The sequence below is a fragment of the Hypanus sabinus genome, chromosome 4 (genome assembly GCF_030144855.1).
Source record: "Hypanus sabinus isolate sHypSab1 chromosome 4, sHypSab1.hap1, whole genome shotgun sequence".
NCBI lineage: Eukaryota > Metazoa > Chordata > Chondrichthyes > Myliobatiformes > Dasyatidae > Hypanus > Hypanus sabinus.
This window is the reverse complement of record NC_082709.1, coordinates 38,000,000-38,013,025: the sequence shown is the minus strand read 5'-3', so window position 1 is coordinate 38,013,025 and position 13,026 is coordinate 38,000,000. Positions and strand designations below refer to the sequence as shown.

Genomic DNA, 13,026 nt, shown 5'->3' with positions numbered 1-13,026 from the left:
AACAGTGACTCCCATTTATTTGGGCATTATTCCAGTAGTCTGTATGGAATCCTACTGTGTATAAACTGATTGTATTTTTCTTCATAACAAAAGCTACATTTTATAACTGAATTCTTAACAAATCTGTGAGAAATGCGGAAAGGTTATTGAATATACATGAGAACTGAATGCAGATTATTAACTTATCCTGAGAGTTTGGCTGGCTGGATTGACTTGTTACAAACCACAATACACTCTGATGTTTGCCATTATACCAGCCTCAGAAAAGTATATCTCAGTTATGTCATGCAGTTTCCAATGACATTATTATAAAGAGGCTGCTGGTTTATATTGAAACAAATTGTGCTCTGTGGCTCAAAAATTAATCGAACCAATTGGAAATCCAGCAGGTAGTGTAAACCATATTAAGAATTGTTTTGCCCACTGGGCATTGCAGCAGAATCGCACTTTGCACTTTAAATGCTCTTCTTAATGTGACCAAGCATCCAATTATCTGTTTTATTTACAGAGTTAGACCATCAGACATAGGAGCAGAATTGGGTCATTCAAATTGATTCTGCTCTGCCTTTTATTTTCATGGCTGATCTATTTCCTTTTCAACCCCATTCTCCCGCCTTCTTCCCATAACCTTTTATGCCCTGGCTAATCAAGAACCTTTCACCCGCTGTCTTAAAAACACTCATCGTCCGGGTTTCCACAACCACCTATTGCAATGAGTTCCACAGGTTCACCACCCTCTGGCAAAAAGAAATTCCTCTCCATTTCTGTTCTAAATGGACTTCCCTCTGTTCTGAGGCTGTGCCCTCTTGTCCTAACCTCCCCCATTATAGGAAACATCTTCCCCGCATCCACTCTATCTAGGCCTTTCAATATTTCAATGAGATCCCCATTTCATTCTTCTAAAATCCACCCTGTACAGGCCCAGAACCATCAAGTACTCCTCATATATTAATCCTTTCATTCTCATGAACCTCCTCTTAACCCTCTCCAATGCTGGCACATATTTTCTTTGATTAGGGGCCTAAAGCTGCTCACTATACTAGAGGTCCATGAGCCAGTCTTCATTGGGGGATCAGAGATGGAGAGGGTCAGCAACTTTAAATTCCTTTGTATTATCATTACAGAAGGCAACTAAAAAGGCATAAGGAGCAAAAAGATGAGATAATGAGATAACTAAGAGATAAAAGATGAGATAACTAAGCTAGCCTTGTTATTTCCTTGAAATATTCCAACAGATTTGTCAGGCAAGATTTTCCCTTGAAGAAATCAAGCTGATTTTTGGCCTATTTTATCATGTGCCTCCAAGTACCCCAAAACCTTATGCTTAATAACAGACTCCAATATCTTCCCATTCACTGAGGTCAGGCTACCTGGCATGTAATTTCCTTTATTCTGTCTCCCTCCCTTCTTGAAGAGCGGTGTGACATTTCCAATATTCCAGTCCTCTAGAATCATGCCAAAATCTGGAGATTCTTAAAAAATCATTATTAATGATTCTGCAATCTCCTTAGCTATGTTTTTCAGAACTCTGGGGTGGCAGTTCATCTTGCCCAGGTGTCTTACCTTCCTTCAAACCTTTCAGCGTCTCTGGTAAACCTTCCTAGTAATAGCAACTACATTTATTTATGACCTCTGACTCTCTGGAACTTCCGGCATACTGCTTGTGTCTTCCACAGTGAGGACTGATGGCGAATACTTATTAATTTCATCTGCCATTTCTTTGTCTCCCCATTACTATCACTCCAGCATCATTTTCCAGCACTCCCATATCTACTCTTGCCTCTCTTTTACTCTTTATATATCTGGAAATAAAAACCTTTGGTTATCCTCTTTGATATCATTGGCTAGCTTACCTTCATGTTTAATCTTTTCCCTCCTTGAGGTTATTTTAGTTGTCTTCTATTGGTTTTAAAAAATTTCCAAACCTGTAACTTCAATTTTTAAATCTATATTATGCCCTCTTTTGCTTTTATGTCGCTTTGGGCATCCCTTGTCAGCCATGGTTGTGCAGTCCTGTCTTTAGAATACTATGACTTCTTTGCTATGTATTTTTCCTGTGTCTTCGAAATTTCCCTCAGGATCACCAGCTATTGCTGTTCTGCTGTCATCCCTGCTCATGCCTCCTTCCAATCATCTTTGGTCAGCTCCCCTCTTGTGTCTCTGTGATTCCCTTTTGCTCCATTGAAATACTGATACATCTGATTTTAGCATCTCTGTCTCAAATTGCAGGGTGAATTTTACTGTAGTATGATAACTGCTTCCTTAGTATTCCTTTACCTTAGCATCCTAAGCAAATCTGGTTCATTATGTAACACTCAATCCAGAATAGCTGATCCTCCCAGTAGGCCCAACTGCAAGCTGCTCTAAAAAAGCCAGCTCACAGGAATTCTACAAATGTTCTTTCTTGGAATCCAGCACCAGCCAGATTTTCCAACTTACCTACATATTGAAATCCCCCATGACTATTGTAAAATTGTTCTTTTGATATGTCTTTCCTATCTTCTGTTTTAATATGTAGTCCACATCCTGGCTACTATTTGAAGGCCTGTATATAACTCTCGTCAGGGTCTTTTTACCCTCACAGTTTCTTAACCCTAGTTACAAGGATTATGTTTGTACATTTTCCAATTCTATGTCACCTCTCTAAGCACCTAATTCTTTTTAATTAACAGCACTATTCCACCTACCTGCCTATCCTTTCGATGCAATATGTATTTTGAACTTTAAGCTCCCAACAATAATCTTCTTTCAGCCATGACTCGGTGATGCCCACAAAGTAATTCCTGCTAATCTCTAAATGTGTTGCAAGATCATCCACCTTATTCCATATACTGTGTTCATTCAAGTATCACACCATCAGTCCTGTATCCATCACCCTTTTTGATTTTGTCCCCTGGTTACACTGCAACTCATCCCCTGACAGAATTTTGCTTGTTCTTCCTGACAGTCTCTTCACACACTGCATGTGCCTGTATACCAATTGCACCATCCTCAGCCCTATCTCTCTGGTTCCCATGCCCCTGCTGAACAGCTCTAACAAATCTGTCCACAAGGATATTGGTCCTCTTCATGTTTCAGGTGTAACCCATCCCTTTTGTACAGGTTGTACCTTCCCCCGAAGAGATCCCAATAATCCAGACATCTGAGCCCCTGCTCCTTGCACCAGTTCCTCCGCCACATGTTCATCTGCCAAATCATCCTATTCTTGCCCTCACTGGTGTGCGGCACAGACAGCAAACCAGAGATTACTACTCTGGAGGTTCTGCTTTTCAGCTGCTCCCCTCCCCCGTTAGAATGCCATGGACCCGATTGGAGTTATTCCTCACCCTGGCACCTGGAAGGCAACATAACATCCTGGTGTCTCCATTGCATCCACAACATCTCTCTCTCTTCTACTAACTATGGAATCCCATATTACTACTGCAGTTGTCTTCTCCTCTCTTCTCTTTTGAGCCACAGCACTAGACTCAGTGTCAGAGATCTAGTCACTGCAACTCCCCCTGGTAGGTCATTCCCCTCAATTGTACCCAAAAAAATATATTTATTATTGAGGGGAATGGCCACAGGGCTTTTCTGCACTAGCTGCCCATTTCCTTTTGTACTTTTGACATTCACCCAGATACCTGCCTCCTGCAATTTAGGGGTGACTATCTCCATGTAGCTCCTATTTATCATCTTATTTCCCCATGTGAGCCGAAGGTCATCGAGCTGCAGCTCCAGTTCCTTAACATGTTTTCTGAAGAGCTGCAGGAGGCTGGAGGTCTCACAGAATTCCCACATCTCACAAAACACAGCAGAGGTCCTGGAGCCTTTTCCATGGCACTAATTATGCACTAACAAATGGAGAATGAAAAAGGAACTTGTCACATACTTAACTCACCCAAGCCTATTGAGCCTAAGCCTCTCCATTCTTCCCAATTAATTTGTATTTTGGCATCAATCAATCAAAATCTTAAATAGATTCTATTTCATATTAACCTATTCAAAAGTTGATGGCAGAGATGTCAATTATTCTTAATTTGGTGAGGGAACCAAATGCGATATATCCGTGTTTGCTGATTATCAAAACTGGATGTCATTTTGGGTTTTGAGGAAGCAGATAGTCTTCAGGAGGATATAGGCAGGTAAAGTGAGTAGGTGTGAACATGGTATGGAATATAAAACATAAAACAATCCCTTTGGCTCATGATGTCTGCACTGACATGATGTCAATCTAAATGAATTCTATCTGCCTCCATTGGATCTGTAAGCCTCTATTCCACAGTTTCCCAACCTGGGCTCCACAGACCCCCCTTGCTTAATGGTATTGGGTGCATGGCTCAAAAAAGATTGGAAACCCCTGCTGTATTCCCCGTCTGTTCATCAGCTTTAATTTTTTTTTAAACATTGCTATTGTATCCATTTCTACTACTTTCCGGGCGGTGTGATCAATGCACCTACAGTCCTCCTTGTAAAATAAAAACTTTGTTCCTGCAGCTACTCTTTGCAACATTTCCAAAGTTCACACAGGTACTTTATGCTTTTTGTACACCTACTAACTTTGAATTAAATATAAAGAATGGCATATTATAATAGTTACTTTAGCTCCTAACCAGCTGCATTACAATGAAATAAATATTACCTATATGTAATCAGCATGAGCTAAGATATTCCAAGTAATTCATTTCAGAATGGGTTTTGAAATTCTTGCTCTGAACTGTTTGTTTTCCACCTAACAAAGTCAAGTTTATTCCTGACAAGAGATGCCACAGGGACATGCATCAATTGCAGTCAAATTGTACGCTTTATTTCTCATGTGCATTCAATTAGTGTAGATTTAATTATGTATTTGTCTAATTTATTCACATATGCACTGAATGTTTGCTGAATAATCTTAGAACAGACTGAGTTATTTGGTACAGTACTGCTGAAGTCATAAATCCAAATCTTCTGGTAATTTTGGTACAAGCTGCAAGAATGAAACAAAACTACCCCTAGGCTTCCAGAGAACCACAATTAATTCACTGCAGCCCTGCAGGATGAGAACTCTTTACCCAGTCTCACACTGTGAGAATGTGTGTTAATGCTCCCTCTCTGATAGATGCAAACTTTGCTCATATGCCAGAAATTCTGGCCATCTTTGTTATCAGAGGCAAACCAGGATATTTTGCCTCTGAGCAGGCTTTGATTTAAAATATACACCCACAATCCTGCAAGAAAGCATCCAGCCAGTAATCCAAGTTTAGACTTTAACAGGCCCATTAAAGAGGAAAAAAAAAATCCATTCGAATGTGTAGGATTTTCAGCATTTGTCTTAACTCCTTGAGATGTATTGCTTTTTCTCAATAGTATCTCAATATGTATGGTATTTTTTAATGGTAAACTTTACCATTAATCAGAATAAATAGAGCCATTTAATTGTAATTTTGAATTCTGGTCAAATCGTCATTGCTGAAAAATTAGACAAAGTAATTAATCATAGGTCAGAAAAACATTAGCTGTTCTGGCACAGGCCAAGGTTACAATTCCCTACTGGTCTGACAAATAACTACTGAGTTTTAAACTTCATACCCTGACACAAGTTTTCCTTTGGGTGAACAGCTGTCAATGCAATTATGACTTTAGTCTCCTCGACAAAGCAGATATACATGTTTTCTCTGTGAAATCATTAACAGAGAAACCTACTGGAAAATGCAGGCAAATCTGGCTCATTTAGTGGGAAAGTTGATCAGCATGTTCCACAGCTCAGGAGACTGCTTCCAGCCAACAGCTAAAAATTAAAATTCATAGAGAGATTTCTAACAAGTTCAGCAACTGGATTTTCTATAACTCCCCAATGCAATGCTCCAAGAAGATTGCAGTAGCCCAGGGGAGAAAGGACTGACTGTGCTTTACATTGCCTAGTTTTTAAACACATAGGGTGAAGTTTGCTCTGAATTGTTCCTGTCACAGTTTTCCTCCTCATGTGGGCATTTCAGTGCCCTGGTTCTCAGTTCTCTACCTCAGAAGCTGCCTTGATCTGTTGCCAATAGGAATAGGGGTTGGCAGCAATTACATTTCTATCATCACTCCTATTAGATGTATATTTTCAGTTCGAAACAGACTTAGGACTGGAAAGAATCTGCTTTGACTTATGAAAATGAAATCATTTTGATATATCTGTTGAATTTTCTTAATTGTAACTCACAGACAGATGAAGGTGAATTAGCTGATGTTTTATGTTTGGACTCTTGGAAGGCCCTTGCTATATACCCAGTGGCCACTCTATGAGGTGCATTTTTTAAAGTCAAATATCTAATCAGCCAATCATGTGGCAGCAATTAAATGCAGACATGGACAAAGAAGTTCAGTAGTTGTTCAGTCCAAACATCAAATTGGGGAAGTAATGTGATCTAGGTGACTTTGACCGTGGGATGTTTGTTGGTGTCAGGTGTGGTTTGAGTATCGTAGAAGCTGCTAATCTCCTGGGACTTTCATGCACAACAGCCTCTAGAGTTTACAGAGAATGGTATGAAAGCAAAACAACGTAGCATCCAGTGAGTGACAGTTCTGTGGACGAGAATACCTTGCTCATGAGAGAGGTCAGAGGAGAATAACTAGCCTGGTTCAAGCTGACAGGAAGGCAACAGTAACTCAAATAACCACACATTACAACAGTGGTGTGCAGAAGATCATTTCTGAATGCACAACGTGTCAGACCTTGAAGTGGATAGACTACAGCAGCAGAAGACTATAGAGCCGCTGCATTAGGTACAAGAGGAGCATAATAATGTGGCTCCTGAATGTAGTTCCGGATGAGATTATTTAAAAACTATGGAGTACATGGTATTTGAGATAACTTACAAGTATGCATTGATTAATGGACAGAAGCAGAGTGGGTATACATGAATCACTTTGGGGCTGAGAAGCTGAGATCAATGGGACAATTTGAATGAGAGGATTGTGTTCAAATATCAAAGCTTGTTAATGGTATGGGTTGTGACGAGGTAACACCATCTGAGTTTGAATGACCAGCTCCTAATGCGGTCTCTGTAAGTATACTTCTAGTCCTTCATGAGCACTGACTCTAAATCCTGGAAATCCCTAGCGAACAACATGATGGAATGCCTTCTCGGGAAGGCTCATCACTACTTTCTGAAGGTTACCTGAAGAATGAGAAATAAATGCTGGCCTTGGCAATCATGACCAGGTCCCAGAATAAAAGTATAACTGGATAAATGTTAATGATCCCATATCTTAAAACTGTTCAAACCAATGATTCAAACTCACCAAAGAGACACATTAATAGAATGACTTTTTAAAAAAATATTTATAACTTATATGGTCTTGAATGTTTGAAGCATGCTATTTGGACCCCGAAAATACTCTTGCTTAGATTATTGAAATGTTAAAGAGATCCTGATATCAACATTCTATAAATTACAATTGATATTGATTGAATTATTAATTTTACATAGGACTCTATTCCTGTTACTGCTAATGTGCTGGGTTGTTCAGAACAACTAATTTGAATGTCCAGGAGATGTGGTAATAAGCGTAAAAGCACAACAAAGTAATTTAAGCCTAATTTATTAGCATAAACTAGAAAGCACAGGTAAATGACAAAATACCACATAGTAAGTAGCAAAAATTTCTACAAAGAATTTTGAACTTACAATTCATAGTCACCACTTGATTGCCACATTTGGGGGCAAGCAACAATTGCATTGTTTTCATCCCCATCCAAGACTTCATCATACCAGATACTGTACCCTCATCAGCTACGGCAGTCTGTTGAAGCTTTGAACTTTTAGTGTGCTCCTCCCCATCCATGGTACTTCATTTAAAATAGTGTTCTGAGAACTCAAAGGAAAACTTGCACTGCAGTCACTTTTTTTCCTTAGAGAGTTCAACTGTTTCAATACTCAACTGTCAAAATGCATTCAGCCCCCCACCCCCACTTTCAAATCTCTTACTAGTTTTTTCTGTTAGTCCTGATGAAGGGTCTCGACCCAAAACATCATCGTACTTCTTCCTATAGATGTTGTCTGGCCTGCTGCGTTCCACCAGCATTTTGTGTGTGTGTTGCATGAATTTTCAGCATCTTCAGATTTCCTTGTGTTTGCAGTAATAAAAATCCACCCTACTTGAGGCAGCGAATCTCTCTTCGAGGGAAAAATTACTTGCTTAGGGCATTGTGATACTACACGTGGAATTTAACATCAGACAATACTCTCTCCCAACATTTGGGAGGACCCAAATTACTTAGAACATTGCCAGCAATCCAAAACCCTTAGAGTTATCCGTCCAACTGGTGATGGTGATGTGTTAAGTCCCAGATATGATATTGCATAATTTGCTTGTCCACCTCCACATTTTCCTGGGTCCTGTTTGCAGTGCTAAAGTGTAACAGGCTGGATTGATCACACCCAACAACCTGAGTGCCTAGGAGATGTGGTAAAAAGCATACAAGCACAACACAATAACTAAAGCCTATTTTATTATCGTACAATAGAAAGCATCAAAAACCACACAAAATACAATATAGCAAGTCAGAAAGATTTCTACAAAGATTCTTAGTCACCACTTGATTGTTGCTCTTGTCAAGGGAGTTCTGATTTCTGACTCGTTCACAAAACCACAGCTTGGTTGCAGACACAGATTGAGATTTCTGGATCCGGTTGAAAATCCAAAGAATGAATGAAAAATTCTTTCGTTCATACAAATCCTAGAAGTGCTGAGCAACCAAGAGATAGACACGCTCTTTGATCTTGCATTAACTCAACTTGTTCACACCAAACAATGTATTATGTGCCCATTAACACAGTTCTTATAAATCAATTAGATATGTTAATGATACTCCTAATTCATTAGTCCGCCAATGCCCAGACACAACATTCCTTGGACCTACAAAGGGCATTAATGTTTACATATAAGCAATAAGCCTGAAGAAAGTATTCAGCTATCAGCAGACAATCTGTAGACATTTTGTCACTATCTGACCGCACATGCTAAGAGTTCAGAAAGAGTTAAGTAGTCATTGACCTGACAGACATACATTCATTGTTTACAAAATCCAATATCCCACACAAGTCAGGTGTATAGATTTGTGGAATAAACATACTGCAAATCAGCTAAGATGTCATAAGTTGGAGGAAGAAGCTCCAGGACTAAATGGTCGAATATGAGGTTTGCATCGTATTTTGCCTGACAGCAAGGACTGCTGCATGCATATTTAGAGATCCATTTCTCATCCTCCAATATTTTTAGTTATTACAAAACTCTGGCTGCTCATCAAGTTCAAATGTTCCCTTTGGCACATTTTAAACCTGTTTTCAATATATTCTGCTGAAATCCAAGAAAACCGGACTGATCCGTGCAAGGCACTGCTGGACTGCTTGGCTTGATAACACAGGCAAATTTATGCTGTCGCTTTCTGTCAATGCACAGTTGAAATTTCTTTGTATCAGACTGCAGTACAATTAAATCCACATTTATTATCAAAAATCTGCTTATAATGAAAGTGTTCAAGTCGGTTTGACTCATTTAGGGCAGAAAAAGCACATTTTCTTTGCAGTGATATTGCCAAGTGTATAAGAAAAGTTTAGAACTAATTTTAACCCTACTCAAGCAGCGGGAATGGAGCAGGTGAGTGACAGGTATTTCCATGTTCGGCATTTTATCTCCTAAGTTTCCAACAATATTGGCATTGCTCATCAAAGTAAAGTGGGGGGGGGGGGTGGCGGTCAATAAAAACTTGTGGACTGGAGGGCAGATGGCATCACTCACAGTCAGTGATTTTTAACAGCCAAACATGACTGACCTGTCCTTTGCAAAAATCCTGGCAGGAAACAGGATTTATCGAAAGCCTCATTTTTGATTTGGATGACAATGTAACCTGTAGATGTCTCTCCCCTTAACTGCATAGCCTTTGGACCCAGAAGTCCCACAAAACTTACCTCAATGTGGGTGTTGTTCTCTCATGACTTCCTGTTCTGTCATATTCTGTTCCAGTCTTCCAAGTCACTGTCTCCTCTATATTTAATTGAACATGAAGCCTTCATGGCCCATGTAGTGAGGCTTGGGAGTGGTGCTACTCTCGACTGAAGCTCACCAGAGATTTCAAATAGAGAATAAGGTTTCAACTCAAGGTCAAGATAGATGCTTAGCTATGCACAACTTGACTCTTCTTCTGCCTCTGAGCATCTGCTGCTGAATCTCTCATTTATGCTTTTTAGATTTGGCCATTTTAATGCAGTCTTGGGTAGCCTCTGTCCTCTGTGTAATACTGTATTCCCATGATTCAACACTGCTGGCCGTGACTGAACTTGCATCATGTCTGTGGTTTTCCCCTTGAGCTTCCTGACCTGCACTGGCACCCATTTCAGCAAATACTTGATTTTACACTCTCTTCCCTTGTTTATTAATCCCTCTCTATCTCTGCAATCTCCTGTAGCCACATTACCTGGTCTCAATATCATCTCCTTTTCTATTCAACCAATTTCGGCAGCCATTACTTCAGCTCCAGAATTTCCACTCCTCTCATCTCCTCACTCCTTTGGATGCCTCTTTGACCTTGCTGTTCCAAGGCTGAACTGTGGGCTGTGGTGCAGGCGGCATTTCCGTGGGGATTTTCCACTCTCAGATTTCAACCCGTCTTTGCCATGCACATCTGCATGTTGTAGCACAGACCAGATGCACAGTGGAAATCAGATGCCAGTGAGGTGACTGCTTCCTCTGATCTTGTCACCTAGTTCAGAGGTGGTCCTGATTGTATTGTGCTAAAGGACCAGATGCATTCCTCAACCATTTGAATGAGATCACAGACTCACCTTAAAAAGCTGCTTGACTCTTTTTTTGTTTTTAATTATTTTATAGTGTTCAATATATTTTTGTTATATGTATTTTTATCATGCATTTGAAGCTTTATAAATGACTTGTGCTGTGATTGCTGCAGTAGGTTGGTGTAGCCGTGGGATTAGAGGTGAGATGGTCACTTGTAGACGACGGGTTCAGTCAAGGAAAATTCGGCTTAACATCTCCTCTTAAGACTTGGAATCAATATCTGTTTGTTGACACCTGTGCTAAGTTCTCTGTGCAGTTTTATTAAATAAGGACATTATATACATGGAAGTTGTTGTTGAAACATTCTCAGAGGATGACCTTATTTGACTTTGCTATTTATAAACATGTATTGCTGATCGGCTGCGGTAAATTTACCCTGCTTGATCACTTGCCTTATCCATCCCAGATCTTTTGATATATTAGGAAGCCTGAAAGTAAATAAATATTAATTAATCTTCATGCTCTACTGAATATTTCAGTGTAATCGTTTCACAGGGCTGAGAACTTAAATTAATTTTCTATTCCATTTATTCTTAGGGTGCCCCTGGGCCAACAGGAGTCCGTGGGCCAGAAGGGCCTCAAGGACCAAGAGGCTCACCTGGCCGCCAGGGTACACCTGGACCAATTGGCATCGGGGTAAGCTCTGCAAATCAGATTTACTTCAGAGCTTCAATTTACTGAGAACATTCAGTTGAAAGAATGCTTAATCTGCCTTTTGCTTTATTTCCAGGGATCAGGTGGGACTGATGGAACTTTTGGCGCAAAAGGCCCAATGGTATGTTTCTTTATAACTGAACATTCTTTGCCAACTTTAGACTTTGTTTAAGAAACTGTTTTTCTTCATAGAAAGTGAAGACATAAATAAGCAACTGATTAAATTTTTTTTGAGGTAAAGCAATTTTTAAGAATGATCTCTTTCCTCAGTTTAAATCTGTCGTCAAAGTTGTGATGTTTTAGAACCACATTTCCTTTAAAGTTCCCAACTTTTTAAAATCTCTCTTTGCTTTTCATAGTGTGTATAATAACATCTAAGGTTTCGCATATTCTTTTCCTTTTTTTCCTTCCTTCCCTCCTTCCACAAAGTAAACCAACATCTCAAAAATGCTGAGTGCTCAAAAATTGTGCCCACAATAGACTAAATAATAAATTGCCCAATAGACCAAATAACAAAACTATTGGCAACTATCAACAGTAAGGAATATGCTTATTGAAATATCTTCATGGAATTCATATAGTTAGCTATTTCTGGAGCAGAAAACGAAACAAGGCAGTTATTCTAGCCCAGCATTCACTTTTATAAACAAACTTTGTACAAGAGCAGATTCTTTGCAAATGTCGATGTGATCAGTATAACACCCAAAGCATAGAAAGAGCACTCTGAGAACTGAACAGGTGATCCCTGTATTACAGCAGTTTGGGTAGCAAAATTTGTCCTAATAGATATCGAGAAATCACTACCAAAATTTGAGATACAGAATTAATTTGCTCAGGCAACAAAAGAATAAATATATCATAGGAAGAAATGAATTCTGGGTGTGCCTAATTAAATGACTTTCAGAATAAACAGTGTTTTACTTTTGAATTTGATGTTTAATCTGTATTTCCATTCTTTTAGGTGGCAACATAGGTGGCCAGTTGTTATGGCGAATTCTGTTCAGTCAAGTTCATGCTAACTCGCAGTCATTCCATTCTCCACTAAATTTCTATGTAACCTTTTCTCCCCATATTCCCGTTAACTCCTCTTGATGCTACTGCTTAGTTACACAGTGATCAAATTATGTACTGACAGTGGCCAATTAATCTACCAATGCTTGAGTCTAAGGGAATGTTGGAGGAAACCTGAGCACCCTAGGGGAAACTCTATGGCCACAGGGAGAATATATAAAGTCCAAACAGAGAGCCTGCGAGTACAGGTTTTGATGTGGGTATCTGGAATCGTGAAGCAGTAGCTGTATCAGTCATAATGCTTGGTCTCTTCTGTGTAGTTTGCGGTTTGTGCTCTTAAAGGGATCAACCAACTTTGGATACATGCTCATATCTGCAGCAGACTCTGTTCCCCAATAACTCATCTTGCCTTTCAAACAAGAGACGAGATCACACAAAAATAGCAAGCATACAAGGACCATCTGGCACTTGGATGCTACAAGCCTTTGGACCATGGTGACAGCTCTCAGCAGCTACAGTCATCTGGGCAAAAAAATCACAAACAGCGACCAGCAAAAC

General features: G+C 39.6%; 1 protein-coding gene across 1 annotated transcript in view; it reads left to right on the top strand.

The window, feature by feature from the left end:
* The window catches only part of LOC132392663 (collagen alpha-2(V) chain-like), a 255,184-nt gene that overhangs the window by 171,141 nt on the left and 71,017 nt on the right, over positions 1 to 13,026 (top strand). The window contains exons 19-20 of the mRNA XM_059966857.1: positions 11,341 to 11,439; positions 11,534 to 11,578. Of these exons, the coding sequence (XP_059822840.1) occupies positions 11,341 to 11,439; positions 11,534 to 11,578 (144 nt within the window). The remainder of the gene's footprint in view (positions 1 to 11,340; positions 11,440 to 11,533; positions 11,579 to 13,026) is intronic.